The sequence below is a fragment of the Rana temporaria genome, chromosome 9 (assembly GCF_905171775.1).
Source record: "Rana temporaria chromosome 9, aRanTem1.1, whole genome shotgun sequence".
Lineage (NCBI taxonomy): Eukaryota > Metazoa > Chordata > Amphibia > Anura > Ranidae > Rana > Rana temporaria.
The window spans coordinates 128,728,188-128,749,520 of record NC_053497.1 but is presented as its reverse complement, the minus strand read 5'-3'; the positions used below and the strand labels follow the sequence as shown (position 1 = coordinate 128,749,520).

Genomic DNA, 21,333 nt, shown 5'->3' with positions numbered 1-21,333 from the left:
TCTAACTCTGTACAATGACATATGGAATTTCTACAGTAAACGTCAGCGAGCTATTTGAATCGCCATTCCTGCCTGCGAAGACTGAGATTAATGTGAGGGAATCCTGCAGCACAGTAGGTGAGGAATGTTTGTCTCATTACTTTAAAGTGAACCTATCACAACTGTTTTCCGGCACAGCTGAGACTCTTATGTGCTAAAAGCTGCCATTGGCCAGTTTCTAGAAGCGGCACCAGTCCCTGGGTAGAATATGTCTCTGCATTATCATATCCCCTGACTTGGTGAGTACACATCTGCCCCATTCTGCCAGTTGACTCTGTGAGCACACCTCTGTTGCATAATGCCAACTGACACAGTTAGTACACCTCTTCTGCATCATGACCATTGCCTCAGGGGGAGAGATTTACTAAAACTGGAGCACACAGAATCTGGTGCAGCTGTTTATAGTAACCAATCCGCTTCTAACTTCAACTTCTCCAATTAGGCTTTGAGAATAAAATCTTGAAGCTGATTGGTTACTATGCACAGCTGCACCAAATTCTGCATGCTCCAGTTTTAGTAGATCTCCCCCAGCCAGCATACACCTATTGAATCATAACCATTGACTTCGTGAGCACACCTCTGCTGCATCATGACCATTTACTCAGTGAGCACACTTCTTCTGCATCATGTCCATTGACCTAGTGAGTACAACTTTTCTGCATCATGACCATTGACCCAGTGAGCACACCTCTGCTGCATCATGACCATTGACCCAGTGAGCACACCTCTGCTGCATCATGACCATTGACCCAGTGAGCACACCTCTGCTGCATCATGACTATTGACTCAGTGAGCACACCTCTGCTGCATCATGACTATTGACTCAGTGAGCACACCTCTGCTGCATCATGACCATTGACTCAGTGAGCACATCTCTGCTGCATCATGACCATTGACCCAGTGAGCACACCTCTGCTGCATCATGACCATTGACCCAGTGAGCACACCTCTGCTGCATCATGACTATTGACTCAGTGAGCACACCTCTGCTGCATCATGACTATTGACTCAGTGAGCACACCTCTGCTGCATCATGACCATTGACTCAGTGAGCACATCTCTGCTGCATCATGACCATTGACTCAGTGAGCACATCTCTGCTGCATCATGACCATTGACTCAGTGAGCACACCTCTGCTGCATCTTGACCATTGACTCAGTGAGCACATCTCTGCTGCATCAGGACCATTGACTGTCTCTGATGTCACTACAGTTTTTTTATTTGCTTTCATCATTAGACATTTTTTCAATGTGTTTTCCTGCCATGGCTCAATGTCATGTGACCAAAAAGGTCACTGCAAGGTGTGCTATGTATACAATTTTAACAGGTTACAACTTTTTTTTTTTTATCACTTACAGAACTGTTTGATTTTAAAAAAGGCTTAGAAGGCTGGACAGATGTCAGCATTGGACAGCTAAAATGGGAGGATTCTAAAGGAGGAGATATTGGTATGTAATGCATTCATGTCACTTATACAATGTGATGACAGTCTTTTAGATAAAGAGGGCACGTACTGTAAGCTGGTCACAGATGGGTACTTTTTTCATTCAGCAAGTGGGCTGAATGAAAAGAAAAACTGATTCCTGTATCCACACAAACGAGGTGGATGGAGGATTTCCCCCCTGATCGGCAGCTGCTGCCACTGATCAACAAAGGTTTTCCAGCATATTCCTTTGAAAGAAGTTTATCAAACATCCTTCTTCTGTTGAGCAGAATGGCCACACACTGATCGAAATTTGGCTGGTCCCTGCTGAATAGTGTTGCTCACGAATATTCGCATTGCGAATATTCGACTCGAATATAGCATATTCGAGAAATCGCGCTATATTTCGAATTTCGCGGTGAATATTCGCAATTCCGAATATTCGCATTTTTTCAATTTGATTTTTAAAACAGATCACATCCTATCGACGTCTAAAAGCATTGCTGGTATGATTAGAGACCCTGGGCCGAGTAGCTAAGCTGAGGCGATCCTTTTATGTTGCCAAATTGAAAAAAAAAAAAATTGCGATTTTTCGCTATTGCGAATGCGAAAATGATTGCGAATTTTCGATAACTGTGGTAGGAGAACTCTGATTGTCTCTGATGCAAAAGGGGGGGGGGCTTTGTGTATGTGTATGTTATGAATATTTGTATGTTTGATATTATTATTTTTTGTAAGAAGGAAAAAATTGCGCATACCTTAAAAAAGGGGAGAATACAGCAGCAACTCAAAAATGTTATACAACATAAATTAATACAAGACAGAAAATGGAGTCGCTCTACAAGAATAAAAAATATGTCTAGTGACATGACATGTGGGCAAATTATAAAATAAGCAAGCGCAAATAACTTGTGAAATACACAGTGAAACAAATATATAAAGAAATATAGTCCCAATAATAGAAAAATAATCTTTCATAAAAATGTCTTTGATATGTGAAGTGAAAAAAAGTCCAAAGCATGCAGCATGAACGTGTTCAATCTTTAAGGTGTTTGATTGACAAACGGCTGTGACAGATGGATAGAGTAAAGAATCACCACCAATGCAAAACACTTTTTATTTTCTATTGTAAAATATCAAGAATATTCTGAGCCAATCAGAGTGCTCCTTCCGCATTTGCCGAATATTCGCAATTATTTTGTATTGTAAAATATCAAGAATATTCTGAGCCAATCAGAGTGCTCCTTCCGCATTTGCCGAATATTCGCAATTATTTTGTATTGTAAAATATCACGAATATTCTGAGCCAATCAGAGTGCTCCTACAGCATTTCTCGAAATTGCGCAATAAATATCGCATTCGCATGTTGCGATATTTCGATAAAATATCACGAATATTCTGAGCCAATCAGAGCGCTCCTCCAGCATTTCTCGAAATTGCGCAATAAATATCGCATTCGCATGTTGCGATATTTCGATAAAATATCACGAATATTCTGAGCCAATCAGAGTGCTCCTACCGCAGTTATCAAAAAATCGCAATTATTTTCGCATTCGCAATAGCGAAAAATCGCAATCATTTACTTTCGATAAAATATCACGAATATTCGAATTTAGCGAATATATCTCGAATATTCGAATATATATTCGAGATATATCGCGAAATCGAATATGGCATATTCTGCTCAACACTACTGCTGAACCGGAAAACATTTAATCAGTGTATGGCCAGCTTTACAGAGAGAGGAGCATATAGTGTAGTGCAGTGCTTGCAGGTCACATCATACTTTACCTATACAATGAGATGACAAGGTCTTCTGAGCGGAGCATATAGCATACAACAATGCCTGCATGTCAAATCCAACCTTACCTATACATTGAGACGACAAGGTTTTCTAGGTAAGAGGGCGCTCACAGAAAGAGGAGTATGTAGTCTAGTGCAATGCAGATTTACACAGCCACTGTTCACTATGGAGCCACAGTCCAAAATAAAAATGGTGCAGAGCCCTAATGAGCATTATAATAACAATGGGTGATCTATAGAATGCGCCCTAACAGAGCCGCCCACCGTTGCGCCTGTGGAGGAGTGGATAATGCCTAGCTGCTGTTTATAAGATAATAAGTGAACGAAAAAAGTGTAAGATGATGAAACTCTCTAAGGAGTGTCAACAAATTAAAACAGCGCTATCAAATAACTGTGCATATTTGACTATATAAAATACATTACTACAACCCATATGTAATGATATACAGTGAAAATAAACAAAATATATCCAGTTTAAGAAATAAACACTAAACTGTGACTGTAATAATGAACACCCGTGATTGACTTAAACGTGAAGTGAACGCACTAAAAGTGCAAGAGACAGTCTTTAAAATAATTTAGAACGTGGCCAAACAAAGCAAAGTTCATGTGTATAAGGATCCTGCGATCTTCAAATATTTCCAAAAACTTCCACCACACCCGACAGTGCTCAGTGACTCCTCCCCCATCAAATGGACACTCACCGGATAGGTATGCCTCACACTCTCGTGTTTTGGCACAAAAAACCTTATCAGATGTAGTTGTTCCCGTCAGTATAGATGTAATCCAAATATGACATCCAATCAGTTCCACATATATGTCAGAGAGAGACAAAAGAAGTGCAAATAGTGTGATACCATCAAAGGTTTAATAGCACACCAAAAAAAAACTTCAAACAGTGCACTCACAAACAAAATCTTGTAAAACAGCAGAATATCACATCAAGAAACTCCTTCAAACGTCAAAATGGTGAGAAGCGGTCACGGCGGACCCCCGATCAGCGAGAAAAAGTGAAACCAATTCTCCTACTCACGGTGCCATGGACTTCTGTCAGATGCAGCTGCACATCCACTTAAATAAAAAACTTCAAACACACTCTGCATCCAAAAACGCAGCATTCACTGGTAAAATTAGACTGTATGGCAATACCCCGACATGTTTCGTTATAAAAACTTATTCATGGGAGTCCCATGAATAAGTTTTTATAACGAAACATGTCGGGGTATTGCCATACAGTCTAATTTTACCAGTGAATGCTGCGTTTTTGGATGCAGAGTGTGTTTGAAGTTTTTTATTTAAGTGGATGTGCAGCTGCATCTGACAGAAGTCCATGGCACCGTGAGTAGGAGAATTGGTTTCACTTTTTCTCGCTGATCGGGGGTCCGCCGTGACCGCTTCTCACCATTTTGACGTTTGAAGGAGTTTCTTGATGTGATATTCTGCTGTTTTACAAGATTTTGTTTGTGAGTGCACTGTTTGAAGTTTTATTTTGGTGTGCTATTAAACCTTTGATGGTATCACACTATTTGCACTTCTTTTGTCTCTCTCTGACATATATGTGGAACTGATTGGATGTCATATTTGGATTACATCTATACTGACGGGAACAACTACATCTGATAAGGTTTTTTGTGCCAAAACACGAGACCCTAATGAGCATTACCAAAGATACAGAACAACACTACATCTAATGATATTACATATGTTAAAGGAAAGTAACAATGTTGTTAGAAAGTTGACAAAAAAACATGTTCTTTTGGCTGCAGTCATGGAAACAGTACACAGTTTTAACACAGAATTTCTCAGAATCTTCCTTCGTCTATCTATGCCTTTAAATACCTTTCTGTATTTTTTCAGAAGCTTGAGGGAAAACTGAAGGCATCTCCACCAATGACCTTAAAGTGGTTGTAAACCCACAAACAAAAAAAACAAACAAAAAAAAAACTGCAAGACAAAGGCATAATGAGCTAGTATGCATAGCATACAAGCTCATTATGTATTACTTACCTTAGATTGAAGCCCCCGCAACGGTTCTCGTACACCACTCCGGTCGGCAACATCGATCCCAGAGTTACTTCCAGGTATCGCAGGCTCTAAAGCTGTGTTTTGCTAGAGCCGCGATGACTTCACTCCCGAGCGGGAGCCGCCGGTAATGGCACGGTCTAACTGAAGCAACGCCACGTACGTGCCATTGCTTCAGTGCACATGTGCCGTTGACATCGCAGATGCAGGGGATATCTCCTAAACCGTGGAGGTTTAGGAGATATCCAGGTAAGCCTTATTATACGCTTACCTAAAACCAGTGTTATTAGGCGCCCGGGGCAGAATTTTTTTCGGTGGGGTAGCAGCATGGAGGTGGTCTGAGTCTCCTCCTCTCCCCCAAGTAGGTGCTGGTGTGGTGTGGTGGCGTGGCGTGGCGGTGCGGTGCCGAGTACTAGTGGCTCACCTTCAACTTCAAGCTCTCCTCCCAGACGAAGTCCACTGCACATCCGCTGCTGTCAGGGTGGAGAAGATGGCGGCGGAATCCGGATACAGAAGCGCAGGCGGGTCTCCTCCAGGGGCAGCCTTTGCGCATGCGCCCGCGCACGTTCATGGATTGGCCAGCCCCGCCAGCATATGACCACATACGCCCAATCACAGGGCGCCATCTGCCGCAAAATGGTGGCTCGCTCGGATTAGTGAGTGGCACTGTATATGAGTTTCCATTGATTTTAAAAAGGTGACACGGACGCCGGGATTTCGCCCCCCCCCCCAATTTTGCGCCCGGTGCGACCCAGCCCCCCCCCCCCCCCCGCTACGCCACAGCCTGTAGCAAAAAGTAGTGAAAAGGGTTTACAACCACTTTAAGGTGTACAGGACCAGTAGAGGCATCTTTGACAAAAGACTTCATGACTAAAGCCAGCCATACATGTATCAAAATGTGGTCAATTCAGTAAGGACCAGACAAATTTCGATACATGCTTGGCACAGTGGTTGTACAGAAGTCGTTCTAACAATCGACTTCTGTACAACCATCTTGTCAGATTTTGCCCGTTCAAGCAACGCTGCAGGTTATAACCTGCAATGCTGATCAGTGTATTGTGACGGTGGTGAAGTCTCCTTGCTGTGAGAATACAATTGCTCTCCTATCCACTTTGTGTGTGTGGATCGGGAAATCGAGTCAGTTTCTTTTATTTATAGAAGCAGCTAAGGGCACAGTCTAGCGTTCCTAGAAATTACTGTAAACACCCAAAGTGTATATCTTTCCTGAAAGCAGAGAACATGGAGAATAAAATGGTGGTAGGTGCAGTTTATGTTGCACAATATTTGCACAGTTAATTTCATATTTTAAGTTAAAAATACATAAAATGTATTTTAAATCAAACAAACACAATAGGGTTGTATTGAGTAAATAGATACCAAACATGTCAAGTCTTAAAATTGCGCATAGCCATAGAATCACAAAAAACTCTGATACCCATCATTCTCTATAGGTGACGCTTTAAAAGCTTTTACATGTCATCAGCTTAGAGTGAACCATGAACTATGGCTCTACAATTATTGTTCCCGCTCTGACATTCATGAGGAAACTTAACATGTGTGGCGCAATTGATGTTTACATACACATGCTCGCCCTACACTGCACTTTTTATACACTTTTATTTATTTTTATTTTTTTACTTTTATTGGTATTACAAGGAGTCTAGCGAGCCCTCTTTGTGATAGCATGGGCAGATGACAGGCACTCTCTATGGAGAGACTGGGGTTCTATTAGACCCCCAATGTCTGCCCTGTCCTCCAATACTCAGATTGTGTTTGAATAGCTGCATCCCCAGCTACACTAGCCAAGGAATGACAGCTGTGACCGAGTTCCTCCAATTTTTACTTGGAAAGAAGCTTCCCGGTGGAACAGGAAAGCCTGGGAACCACCACAGATGCCACTGACACTGCTGGCGGGGAAAAGGCTCATTCTTGATTACCCCGTAAAAGTGATTGGTCAGCCCTAGAGCCACCTGATCATTTTTAGCAGAAAGCCAGCATCAAGCTCACAGCTGCAGAAGAAGTAGCTGTGAGCTTGACTTAAAGCGGAGGTTCACCCAAAAGTGAACCTCCGCTTTTCGGAACCCTCCCCCACTTCGGTGTCACATTTGGCACCTTTCAGGGGGGAGGGGGTGCAGATACCTGTATAATACAGGTATTTGCACCCACTTCCGGGTATAGACTCCCGCGGGAGTCCCGCCCCTTTGTGTCACCCCCCCCCCCCCATTGTGTTTTGGGAAACACACGGCTTCTAGAACACAGCGGGGACCAGTGAGGACGGCGCAGTGCGACTCGCGGGCGACCTGGACAGGTAAGTGTCCATTTTTAAAAATCAGCAGCTGCAGTATTTGTAGCTGCTGGCTTTTAAAAAAAAAATTCCAGTGAACCTCCGCTTTAACTACTTGTCTACCATGATGTTTATAAAGTCCTGTACTTCTGTAGATAAGTGGTTAAAGTGTAACTACAAACATTTTTTGGATAGAGCGGGAAAGAGTTAAAACTGATAGAGTTCTGACTTTCCTTTTTTCTACCGAAAAAAATTGTCTAGAGAGATACACTTTAAACTACCAGTGATTTACAATGACTGACTTGTACTGGGATAAAGTGTTTCCGTTTGATTACCTGTATGGGCTCTTTCACATAGGTGATCAGGGGGTGGTAAAACAGGTGTTTGAGCCGTTGTTTTACCCCCCAACAGCCCATCTGAGGAAGGAGATGCAGCCATTCAGGGCTGTACATATACCACTGCAAAAATGAAATCCCCTGTCGCATTTGGCAAGCAGTACTGTGGCCAAATGATCTATTCAAGTGAACGGGGCTGTGCCACAACCACCCTGCAACTGTGTGCAATGTGCGCTGTTGCAGTGGTTTGGCCTTCTCAGGGTAAATCAGGAGGCCCTCTGAAAAAGTCATTTACCATAGATTGTTTTTCAGAAGGGCAGCAAGGGCTGCCACCCGCCTGAACGAGGCCTAAGGCGGGCTGATTAGCTAGTTTAAACATTGCTTGGGAAAATAGGGCTGTGTATAAGGCAAAAGTTATGGATGTGCACTCTAAGGTGCCTTTTTATATATTAAATTCAAACTTTTTTTTAGGTATAGCACAAACATTGCATCCCCTATAAAGGAGGTTTCCTTGGTACCCTCTTAGACGCTCCTGTGTCTTTGCATAGCTAGAGGCTCATATCTGCACAGTGCATTCTAGCTGTAGTTTCATAATACTTACTGTATATATGTTCATTGTATTATTTATCATCTACTTTACTTTCCAGGATCGGGCCTTAAAGTGATGAAAGCAGAGGGGAATTTAAAAACTCATGCTGAAATTAACAGCCCTCTGCTCTGCTCCGTTGAACCCTCCTGTGTTCTGAATATAACCTATTACTTTACCAGTGGCCCTGCAGGTATTTTATACATGGGGGTTATATATGGGGAAATTATAATGCTTTGGGGTCTATTTTTATTTTTGTTTGTTTTTATTTAAAAGCACATAAATGTTTAAACTGATGCCTTATACCTCTATGTGTGTGTGTGTGTGTGTGTGTGTGTGTGTGTGTGTGTGTGTGTGTGTATATATATATATATATATATATATATATATATATATATAAAAAATTTTTTTTTTTTTACATGTGCATCTCATAAAATTAGAATATCCTCAAAAAGTTAATTTTATTTCAGTAATTTTAATTAAAAAAAATGTATAGTCATTACACACACAGTCATATATATTTCAAGCATTTCTCTTTCTTTTAATTTTGATGATTATGGCTTACATCCAGTTAAAACCCCAAATTCTGTATCTCACAGAGAATTGTGAAAAAGTTCAATATTGTAGACTCATGCAGATAGAATGGTCTATGTGTCCGCCCGGCGTAACGTATCTAAGATACGTTACGCCGCTGTAACTTTGGGCGCAAGTTCTGTATTCAGAAAGAACTTGCGCCCTTAGTAACGGCGGCGTAACGTATGTGTGGCGGCGTAAGCCCGTCTAATTCAAATGGGGATGTTGGGGGCGTGTTTTATTTAAAATTGAGTTGACCCAGCGTATTTTACGTTTTTTTTAACGGCGCATGCGGCGTTCGTGAAAAAATCCCAGTGCGCATTCTCGAAAATCCGCCGCAAAACGTCATTGCCCTATTCACGAACGACTTACGCAAACGACGTAAAATTTTCAAAACTCGACGCGGGAACGACGGTCATACTTAACATTAGCTACACCTCATATAGTAGGGGTAACTATACGCCGAAAAAAGCCTAACGTAAAAAAATGCGCCGGACGTACGTTTCTGAATCTGCGTAACTACCTAATTTGCATATTCCTCACGCAACTATACGGAAGCGCCACCTAGCGGCCAGCGTGATAATGCAGCCTAAGATACGACGGTGTAAGACACCTTCACCAGTCGGATCTTAGGGATATCTATGCGTAATTGATTCTCTGAATCAGGCGCATAGATACGACGGCTGGACTCAGAGATACAAGGCGTATCAGGAGATACGCCGTCGTATCTCCTATCTGAATCCGGCCCAGTGTGTCACACTGTAATCAGCTAATGAACGCAAAACACCTGTAAAGGTTTCCTGAACCTTTAAATGGTCTCTCAGTCTGGTTCAGTAGGTTACACCATCAAAGGGAAGACTGCTGACTTGTTGTCCTGAAGACAGTCATTGACACCCTCCACAAGGAGGATAAGTCACAAAAGGTCATTGTTAAAGAAGCTGGCTGCTCAGAGTGCTGTATCCAAGCATATAAATGGAAAGTTGAGAGGAAGTAAAAGTTTGGTAGAAAAAGGTGCCCAAGCAACAGGGATAGCTACACCCTTGAGAGGATTGTGAAGGCAAGGCCATTCATGAATTTGGGGGCGATTCAGAAGGAGTGGACTACGGCTGGTGTCAGTGCTTTAAGAGAACCACACATAGATACAGTGGAATCTTGGTTTACAAGTAACGTGGTTAATGTGCATTTTGAAAGACGAGCAACTTTTAAAAAAAAATTCGGACTCGATTTGCGAGTGTTGTCTCGCAAACCACACAGAATTCAAGCTAATGGGGTGTGCAGTAGCGCATTTGGCCAGAGGTGGGGGGGCGCCGGTGACACTCAGGAAGGGTTCGTAGCTGTTCGGAAATACTCAGAAATACTCTGTTCCGAGGGTTTCCAAGGTAGTGCCGTAGGCTGATCGCCTCCATGCCACGCCGCATTGATGCAGTAATTCTTGCAAAAGCAGCCTTGATCAAGTATTGAGCGGATACTATACTATACATGGACATGACATTTCTGTATTAAAAATGTATTTTTTATTTTTATCTGGTCTTATGTAATATAAATAAAGATTGAGATATTGAATTTGTGGTTTTTACTAGCCATTAACCATAATTATCAAAAATAAATAAATGCTTAAAATATTTCACTCTGTGTGAAACGCATCTATATAACATAGGAGTTTCACTTTCTTTATCGTACATCACGGGACACAGAGCCGCATAGCCATTACATGTGGGTTATAGAGTCTACCTTCAGGTGATGGACACTGGTGTAATGAATTAAACAGGAAGTTCCCTCCGTATATAAACCCTCCCCTACTGGGAGTACCTCAGTTTTTTCATCAGTGTCTAAGGTGTTGGGAGTGGATCTTGACCTAGCATTATCCAAAGAACCCAGTCCCAGAGATATGCTGGAATTCCTCTTGGTGATTCTTAACTAAAAGGGTTTGCCAGGTCAGGAAGAGACCATGGCCCAGGGGAAGTAGTCAAGCTCCAAGGGAGCCTTATCTGTCAGCTAGAGCTACCGATGGAACATCTGGCTTAGGGGCCTGAATGTTCAGGTGGCAGGTTGGTTCTGTCAGAGTACAATCAGACTATGCCATACTAGTGATTTACTTAATTTACCAAGGAGGAGCTTGTGCCTTGCCTATTGACATAAGTCATTTCATGAAATGCAGAATTGGCAGGCGATTCGCTGGAGCCGTCAACAAGTGTCTCCGGGAGAATGACCTCTACACCCCGACTGTTTTCCTGACCAAATGCCACAGAAATAGTACCCTGTACATAAGATGTATTGGCGTCCAGGCTCAACAAGAAATTGAACAGCTAGGGGTCAAGGACAAAGGATCCACCCGCATGCGGGGCAGATGTGTTAGTAATCCGGGGGGAGCAGTTGTCACTGGTTGTGTCTCTCCCCCCAGTGCCGCAACTTTTGTGGCTTCTATGCAACATTAGAGGAGAACGGAAGCTGGCCTGATTACTCCGGCATAACCCTGACAACCTCTCGTTGCAGGAACAGTAAGGGTGGTAGTAGAGGACCCACGGTCCCATACATCTTGTCCAGGCCTACTTTGCAGGGGGTATTACATCCTGCCTTGCAACAGGTGAAATAATGGTATGACTATTATAGCCCACATTCTCGAGGATCGGGGCTTTCAGAATCAGCGGCAATTCCCTTGATTCATACAAGAGAGCTGGCCTCCAGGACCAGATATCCTACGGTCTGGAAGGCCTATGTTCCTGGTGTGAAACCAGATGGTGGCATCTGTGGAAGTTTGTCAAAGGTAAAATTCCTGCCTTCCTACATTTGGAAAGGAGACGGAGCTAGCCTTAAGTTATATCAAGGATCTGATCTCGGCCTTGCTTCCAAAGGTCGCTTGCTTCACACTCTTTGGTCCGGGCTGTTATACAAGGGGTGACGTGCATAAGTCCACCAGTTGGGTCGCCCTTGTGCTCGGAGGATTGGCTCTAGTTTTGTCGGCTTACAGGGTCAGCTCCTTGGGCCGATGCACCCTATTCCCTTCATCCTTTAACAAGGGAATTGGTGGTCTTGGTTGTGGTAGCCTCCGCAAGAGAGTTTCAGTATTGGCAACTTTCTTGGTATAGAGCCATACTCAATTATTCTTACAAGTAGAGTGATATTCATCCTCACCCAACCTTATTTACTAGAAGGATCTAGTATTCATTTGAATCTAGATATTCTTTCCTTCCCTTTTTTCAAAACCTTGTTTCGCGCAAGGAAAAGTTTATTGCTTTTCTCTCAATTGAGATGAGAGCAGTTAAATACCTATCTGAAAGTTTCAGATATAGAAAGCTGACGTTTTTATTGGGCTGCCAGAAGACCCTTGATGGGCAGGCAGTGTTCAGTTCAGCTATTAAAATGGTTACACTCTCTCTCTCGTTGGAGTAAGAAGGGTCTAGGCCTATCTGAAGCGGCTGCTCGGATACGGAAAACTGATGTTGTTGCGCTACCAGGAGGCCCCAGGAAAGGGCAGGCAGCGTCTAAAATCAACTGTTTTTAAGGTTGATTCATCAGGTTATTATCCAGGCTTGTGGTTAGAGTAGGATTCCCCCTGTTTTTTTTGTGGGGGTGCTCCCTACCAGGATGGTAAGCGCTTTATGCGCAATGCATTTCCAAGCCTTTATGACGCAGATTTTCAAGGCCGCAACTTGGTCATCTGTGCTTACGTTCACTAATTCGGGTGAACATAAGACGGCAAGAGGATGCAGCTTTTTGGCACAGTATGCTGCAGGCAGCATTAAAGGTCCTCACGTCTGATGGCAGCCTGCGTTGTTGGTGTCTCCCTCCCCTCAGTAAGCATTGCTTTGGGACATCCCACATGTAATGGCTATGCAGCTCTGTGTCCCGTGATGTACGATAAAGAAAATAGGATTTTTTATAACAGCTTACCTGTAAAATCCTTTTCTTGGAGTACATCACGGGACACAGAGCTCCCGCCCCTCTTGTTTGGGGATATTGGGACACTTATTGCTTTGCTGAGGTACTCCCAGTAGGGGAGGGGTTATATAGGGAGGGAACTTCCTGTTTAATTGATTACACCAGTGTCCATCACCTGAAGGTAGACTCTATAACCCACATGTAATGGCTATGCGGCTCTGTGTCCCGTGATGTACTCCAAGAAAAGGATTTTACAGGTAAGCGGTTATAAAAAATCCTATTTTTTTTATTGAATTACTGAAATAATCTATCTTTTTGATGATATTAAAAAAAAAATTCAGAGGACCCTGTATGTGTGATATATTATATTATATTATATTATATATATATATATATATATATATATATATATATATATATATATATACACATACACATACACACACACATTTTATTTTTATATATATATGTGTATATATATGTGTGTGTGTGTATATATATATATATATATATATATATATATATATATATATATATATATAAATGTATGTGTGTGTATATAATTACTGAAATAATCAAAAATCATATTTTTTTTTTATGATATTCAAATTTTTTGAGAGGACCGTGTGTGTGTATGTATATATGTATATGTATATATATATATTTATATTATAAAACCAAAAGTATCGGGACACCTGGCTTGCCGTCTCTGCTCTAATTCATCCCTATGGTGTTCTATCAGATAGAGGTCAGTCAGAACTCTGTGCAGGCCAGTCAAGTTCCTCCACCCCAAACTCGCTCATCCATGTCTTTTATGGACCTTGTTTTGTGCACTGGTGCGCAGTAATATTGGAACAGGAAGGGTCCATCACCTCAAAGTTGGGAGCATGAAATTGTCCAAAATGGTCTTGGTATGCTGACGCCTTTAGAGATCCCTTCAGTGGATTTAAGGGGCCAAGCCCAACCCCTGAAAAACAACCCCACACCATAATCCCCCATCCACCAAATGATTTGGACCAGTGCACAGAGGTTCATAAAGACGGGGATAAGCAAGTTTGGGGGGGAAAGAACTTGACTGGCCTGCACAGAGTCCTGACCTCAACCAGATAGAACATTTGGGATGAATTAGAGCGAGCCAGGCCTTCTCATCCAACATCATTGCCTGACTTCACAAATGCACTTCTGGAAGAATGGTCAAACATTCCCATAGACACACTCCTAAACCTTGTGGACAGCCTTCCCAGAAGAGTTGAAGCTGTTATGGCTGCAAAGGATGGGCCAACTCAATATTGAACTCTACGGACTAAGACTTAAAGTTCGTGTGTGTAAAGGCAGGTGTCCCAATACTTTTGGTAATAGTGTGTGTGTGTATATTATATAAATAAAATATTTGTTTTACAAATAAACACCTAATACCTGACAAAGGATTCCCAGAGTATTATGAGCTTTGTGAGTGAGAAAATCTGAAGCCGTTTCCTATGTGGCATACTGTCTTTGAAACCTCAGACTGAGCTGTAAGTGGAGTCACTGCATACCTAGTCACTAGTTATTTATATGTTCATATTATTATGTTTACCTATCAATGCATATTGGATGTTTGAATAGCATTTCACATGAGGTGCACTTTTTCTGTTTGGATTTGCACATACGTTTACAAGGCTTTTTTTTGCACAGGCACGCATGCACTTTGCACAGGATTTTTCTAATCATCAGTGTCGTTTTTATGCATTTATTATAATTATTATTTTACACTTCATTGCACTTTATACTCTTATCAGGGTTTAACAGAATAGCACCACTCCTGCTTTTTAACCCTTTTTTACCATGAGCTTTGCCAACGTCTTGTTACATCTCTGCTGTGACTTTAGTAATGTAACCAGAGAGATGGTGTAAATTTTTATTTGTACCTGTCCCAGGCTTTCTGAATCTACGGGGGTGGGATCGACAGCTGGACAAACACACTCATATGTGGCATGGCACAGGAGAGAGAAGCACATCATGGAATATTGCTACAATTCCTCTGGGAGAGTGGAAACAGCCTTTCCAGGTACAGTTTGTTATAAAGAGTTTGTCACTGAATATAGATAATGTTGTATACAAAGAATAACGGGACACCAGTTGCATATGGAAGAAATAGTTACAGTAGTTAAGCTGTAGCTTGCTTTAACCACTAGCCCACCGCCATATGACGGCGGGACTATGAGCCTCTTGTTCTGGGCGGACGTCATATGACGTTGCGCCTTCCTAAGACACTAGGGGGCGTGCGCGTCAGTGGAAACCCGATGCGCGTGCCCGGTGGCCGCAATGTCCACCAGGCACCTGCGATTGCCCAGTAACTGAGCAGGACCGTGGATCTGTGTGTGTAAACACACAAATCCACGTCCTGTCAGGGAGAGGAGACTGATGATGTGTCCCTTGTACATAGGGACATCGATTGGTCCCCTCCCCCCACAGTAAAAATCACTCCCTAGGGAACACATTAACCCCTTCATCGCCCCCTAGTGTTAACCCCTTCCCTGACAGTCACATTTATACAATAGTTAATGCATTTTTATAGTGGGGATCGCTGTATAAATGTGAATGGTCCCAAAAATGTGTCCAATGTGTCCGCCGCAATATCGCAGTCACGATAAAAATCGCAGATCGCCACCATAACTAGTAAAAAAAAAAAATGCTATAAATCTATCCCCTATTTTGTAGCCGCTATAACTTTAAATATACACTTATTGCGATTTTTTTTTTTTTTACCAAAAATATGTAGAAGAATACATATCGGCCTAACCTGAGGAAAAAAAATGTTTTAAAAAATAAATTAAAACATTGGATATTTATTATAGCAAAAAATAAAAAAAATTTTTTTTATTCAAACTTGTCCCTCTTTTTTTGTTTATAACGCAATAAATAAAAAAAGCAGAGGTGATCAAATACCACCAAAATAAAGCTCTATTTGTGGGGAAAGAATGATAAACATTTCATTTGGGTACAGTGTTGCGCTGAAAGTTGAAAAATTTCTTGGGTAGGAAGGGGGTGAAAGTGCCCTGTACTGAAGTGGTTAAAGCCCATTTGCGCTTACCTGTTTTGTTGCAGTAAATTACATGCAGTTTATTGCATGAAAATAAAGTGGAAATGTCATTTATTCCTTGGTGGCATCGGTGGTGTGTAGCTTAGTGTATTTTTAAAATATAGGACATGTTGCATTTCTGGTAAACAAAAAGGAATTTTAAACACAGAAAAAGGATTGGAGGATTTATTTGCAAATCATAATATTGCCTATAATTACAGATACAGAGCAAGGAAATTAATCTGCCTGTCCTTGGAGGGTGCCAGGGAGGATTTTGTTTCCTTCCATATGGAAAAATTGTCAAGAATTACCTGGGAGCTTTTATTTTGCCTTAATCTGAGTCAAGTCCATAGGAGCTGTTAGAGGTTGCGGTTGATAGACATTGATCTGTTGTTAAAGAGACACCGTCAGGTCAAAAATCCAGTTCCCTGTAAGAGAAGATGTTTCTTACCTCTGCGGGAGCCTCTAACTTTACTTGCCCTCTATTCGAGTGTTGAAGCATGTCATTGTCACTTCCAGGATTGTCAGGTGCCCCCTGCCATGTACTGGTTCCTTCCGGCAGGCTATACCTCACTACAGGACTCCGCAGTGAAATGCGTTTAGAGCAGGGGTCTCAAACTCAAATTACCTGAGGGCCACAAGACAAGTTTCCATATCCCATGGGGGGCCGCATGCAAACTTTCAAACTTCAAAAACAGTACTGGTGTCAGCGAACGCATTATTAACCCTGACCACTACACTGCACACTGACCACTACACTACACACTGACAACTCACCATCAGGGTACAGCACATCAGGGCACAAGGCACAGCACACATGAGTGCACAGCGCACATCAGGGTACAAAGCCCAGCACATCAGGGTACAAAGCCCAGCACATCAGAGCACAGCACATAGGGGGTACAGCACAACAGGCCACATCAGGGTGCACGGCACATCAGGACAGGGCACATGGCACAGTGCAGGACATGGCACATCAGGGCACAGCACATCAGGACTGGGCACATGGCACATCAGGGTACAGGGCACATGAAACAGCACATCAGGGTACATGGGGCACATGGCACATCAGGGTGCATGGGCCACATCAGGGTACATGGGGCACAATCAGAGCACATCAGGGCACATGGGGCATATCAGGGCACATGGGGCACATACGAGCACACCAGGGCACATGGGGCACATGAGAGCATATCAGGGCACAATCAGGGAACATGGGGCACACCAGGGAACATGGGGCACATGAGAGCACATCAGGGCACAGCACATCAGGACAGGGCACATGGCACATCAGGGTACAGGACATGGCACATCAGGGCACAGCACATCAGGACAGGGCACATGGCACATCAGGGTACAGGGCACATGAAACAGCACATCAGGGTACCCCATGATCTACACTTCCGCGGCACCCGCCCTGCCTGCGGGCCATTTAAAACTAGTCCGCGGGCCGCAAATGGCCCTCGGGCCGGTACTTTGAGACCCATGGTTTAGAGGAAGGTCCCAGCATGTTTTTAGGAACACAGATATTCAGCAATCCTAGAAGAGTTGAATACACGGCAGCAGTGGAACCGAGGGGAGGTAGGAGGCACAGGCCAATACAGTAACATCTTCTCCTGCAGGGACCTGACCTTTTGATGTGTTTAAAGACCAGACAGGGTCCCCTTAATGTAGAACTATAGGCAAAACTTTTTTTTTTTTTTTTGATAGAGTAGGAGAGGGTCATAACCCCTGTCAGTTTATTTTTTGCCATCTTTGTCCCATTGAGGAGATTTACTTCACTTCCTGCCCCATAAATAAAACTGGAAGTGAGAGAAAATCCCTGCAAATTAAACAAATCCCTTGGGGGCCCCCGGGTCACCAGAACTAGTGTCCACATTGGAAGATTTCCAAAATGTGTGATTTTCTTTTACTTTTGCTTTCAATGATAACAGTAAACAGGACAAATAGAGAGGATGAATCTCCTTAACAGGGGCACAGTCAGCAATAACAACTCTCCACTCTATCCAAAACCAAAAAAAAAAGTTTTGCCTTTAGTTGTACTTTAAGGAAAATAATGTTGCAACATGTTATCACATAGCAAAAATAAATATAGAGAAATACTGTGCCAACCTCAAATGTGAGCAGCCAACACAACAATAAGACTAATTGTGAACACATATATAGGTGAAAAAGTGTAGTGCTAGAAATGTGAAAAATGAATCCGTTTTACAAACCTTGTGATCAACACAATGAATTTATGGAAATTCAATCTCTCATAATAAAAGGTGCAACATATAAATGTCAGAAAAGGCGGTGATAAATCCAAGACGCCACTGATTCCAGGAATGGATAGTGCTCCAAACACTGGGTGATTGCAAACACAGCTTATCCAAAGTGTATCTCCTCCATATGATAGTATTAAATTCTAGATATAAAACAGAGAGAAAAAAACCTCCCACAGTGTAAATCCAAAACAATGGAATTTATTGAGTTAAAAAAAAAGGTATATGTATATCCACACAACTGAAAATGGGATAAAAGTAGTTCAATTGAACAGTAAAAAAAGCGCAGTGTGAGGTGGCTTGGGCCAGTGTATTAGCCCTACGCGTTTCATCTACAAAGACTTCAACCGGGGTATATGTTTATTTTTTTTAGCACACTTTTTCTGACATTTATATGTTGCACCTTTATTATGAGAGATTGAATTTCCATAATTCATTGTGTTGATCACTCAGCCTGCACAAGGATTGTAACAACAAAAACCTGGGGAATGCCCAGGGAAAAACCAAGCCTACTTACCGACCAGCTTGCAGAAAACCAATTAACCTGTCTACAGTATGCGTTAAAAACAGGGGTTCGGTCCGCACGCATTTGCAAACGCATGCGTGAGCCACAGAGCCGCGCCAAGGCACCCTGTAATATCTGTAATCTGTTATCTGTAATATAAGGTTTGTAAAGCTGGTTAATTTTTCACACTTTCACACTCATATATATATATATATATATATATATATATATATATATATATATATATATATATATATATATAATCCTCACATAGAAAATGCTTCCAGTCAAAATTAATAAATTACATTTTTAATAGAGTGGGGAAGGTGTTTTTTTTTTTTTTACCTCTGTGCCCCTATTGAGGCGATTTCCCCTCATTTCCTGTTAGGACTTGAGCAAAAGACAGCAAAAGCAAAAAATAAAGTACCGTATATACTCGAGTAAAAGCCGAGATTTTCAGCACCTTTTTTAGGGCTGAAAATGCCCCCCTCGGCTTATACTTGAGTCAGTGTACCTGGAAATATTGAGAGGCTGCGGGCGTCCATCGTTTAAAAATCCTCTTGTCCCTTCCGTGATAGGCGGAACTCTGTCTGCTGAGAAATGCCTATCACGAACGTTCTCTCATCCTCACCCATCCCAGCAGACGGTGTTCAGTGTTCCACCAATCACGAACGCCTTTTCATCCTCGGACGTCCGTTATTGGCGGAACACTGAACACAGTGTCTGCTGGGAAACTGAGTCTGAGGATAAGAGAACGTCCGTGATAGGCGGAACTATGTCAGCTGCCTATCACGAAAGGGACCAGGAGGAGACTGCAAGTTTTAAACATTAAATGGACGCCCGCGGCCTCTCAATTTCAGTACAGTGATGACAGGCACAGTGGTGACAATGGGCACAGTGGTAACGACGGGCACAGTGACAATGAGCACAATGAGGGTTGGCACAGTGAGGTTGCAATGGGCATAGTGAGGTGTGCAAATGGGCTGTTGACCCTCTTTTTCTCTTACAGTGGCTGCTGCATTCTCAACCTCGGCTCATACTTGAGTCAATAAGTTTTCCCAGTTTTTTGTTATAAAATTAGGTACCCTGGCTTATACTCGGGTCGGCTTATACTAGAGTATGTACGGTAATTTTTGAAAGATTGGGAAAGGGTTAGAACTTCTGACATTTATTGTTGTCAGTGCTGTCCTGTCGCAATGACGCCCACATGACCATTTCTTCTATGGGCGTCACAAGGACAAAAAGTGAGGGAGAATCTCTCCAGTTACAGAGAATGAAGCCTACCAGAATTTTAAACCTTTCTCCATTCTATACAAAACAAAAAAAACACTCTGTTCATTGGGGGATCTGCGAGCAGAACCCCAGCTGAACCAGAGCTGAACTGGACAGTTTTAGAACGTCCTTGCCCATTCACTATGTGTCTGCTTTTTGACAGCAGACACTGGTGGCCTTGTGATGGCTCTATGGTTGGCTGGATGTAAAAAAACTTGTGTCCGTTTACATCAGACAACCTCTGATTCAACACATTTAGGTCCAGAGAAACAGAAAAGGATGCTCTCTTTTAACTTTTTTTTAAAGACCTAAACAGACGTGGAGGTAGGCAAATGTAAACATACAACTCTAAATACATTTGCTTGCCCATATAGCTGCGTAGAGTGTCTGATCAGGTCTGCTTGTACGTTTTCCAGGTGGATCTGATCGGAAAATCCCTATTTTGTTTTAATTTTCTTACAGGAAATGGTGAATTAACGGGGGAAGTATTTTAGACAGAGAAGCGAAAACTAAAATAAGCAAAACCACGATACTGGTGAAAACTGACGTGTGTGCTCATAATACATTAATCACTGGAAACTAAAACTGTTCTTAAGTGTTAAATAAAGCAAAAAAGGAAAAGGCATTTTGTTTGTGGTTTCAGCTGGTGCTGTCTGGATCTGTGGACCCCCAACCAGAAGGGAACTGGATCGCTCTAGTGCAAGAAATGCGGTTTATAGGTTGCCATAATGCCTCTGTCCCTGCTGACGGTATGAACACTGAAATATATCGGTCCGCTCAGGCTAATAAAGCTGATTGTAGTACCTTTTAGAAGCATTGTTTAAGAAAATATATCTTTCATCAGCTGCAGATCTTAGCAGAAACCTGTAGGCAGACAAAGACGACGGACACCATTGCTTAGAGTGCAAGGTGTTTTTTTACCTTCATGCATAGGATGCATTAAGGTGAAAAAATACGAGGCTTTACAACCCCTTTAAGGGAATCCCTTGGGCCCCCCTTTACGCTCTAATATTTCAAATGTATCTTTCTTTTGTCACTATTCTTCTAAAGAGCATCATTCTTAAATGTCTGTGAATCTATACTATATATATGAGCAAATGGTATACTATTTTGTGTGACGGCAAGCCTTTTCTATAAATATTTTTAGATTGATGATGTAAACTCTATGATATTCACTGAGAAAAGGAGATTTCTATGAAAATAAATGTACCTACAACATTTAGAATAATTTTGTTTAGCTGGATTGGGATGTAGAAGTGTATATTTAAAGTGGGACTCCAGAAAAA

The 21,333-nt window shown here is 42.2% G+C and overlaps 1 protein-coding gene across 4 annotated transcripts in view; it reads left to right on the top strand.

Annotated features, from left to right (window-relative positions):
* The window catches only part of MAMDC4 (MAM domain containing 4), a 117,115-nt gene that overhangs the window by 41,158 nt on the left and 54,624 nt on the right, over nucleotides 1–21,333 (top strand). For all 4 annotated transcript variants that reach the window (XM_040324482.1, XM_040324481.1, XM_040324480.1 and 1 more), the window contains exons 12-16: nucleotides 37–117; nucleotides 1,399–1,488; nucleotides 8,555–8,686; nucleotides 14,862–14,992; nucleotides 20,691–20,796. In XM_040324482.1, coding sequence (XP_040180416.1) covers nucleotides 37–117; nucleotides 1,399–1,488; nucleotides 8,555–8,686; nucleotides 14,862–14,992; nucleotides 20,691–20,796 — 540 coding nt within the window. The remainder of the gene's footprint in view (nucleotides 1–36; nucleotides 118–1,398; nucleotides 1,489–8,554; nucleotides 8,687–14,861; nucleotides 14,993–20,690; nucleotides 20,797–21,333) is intronic.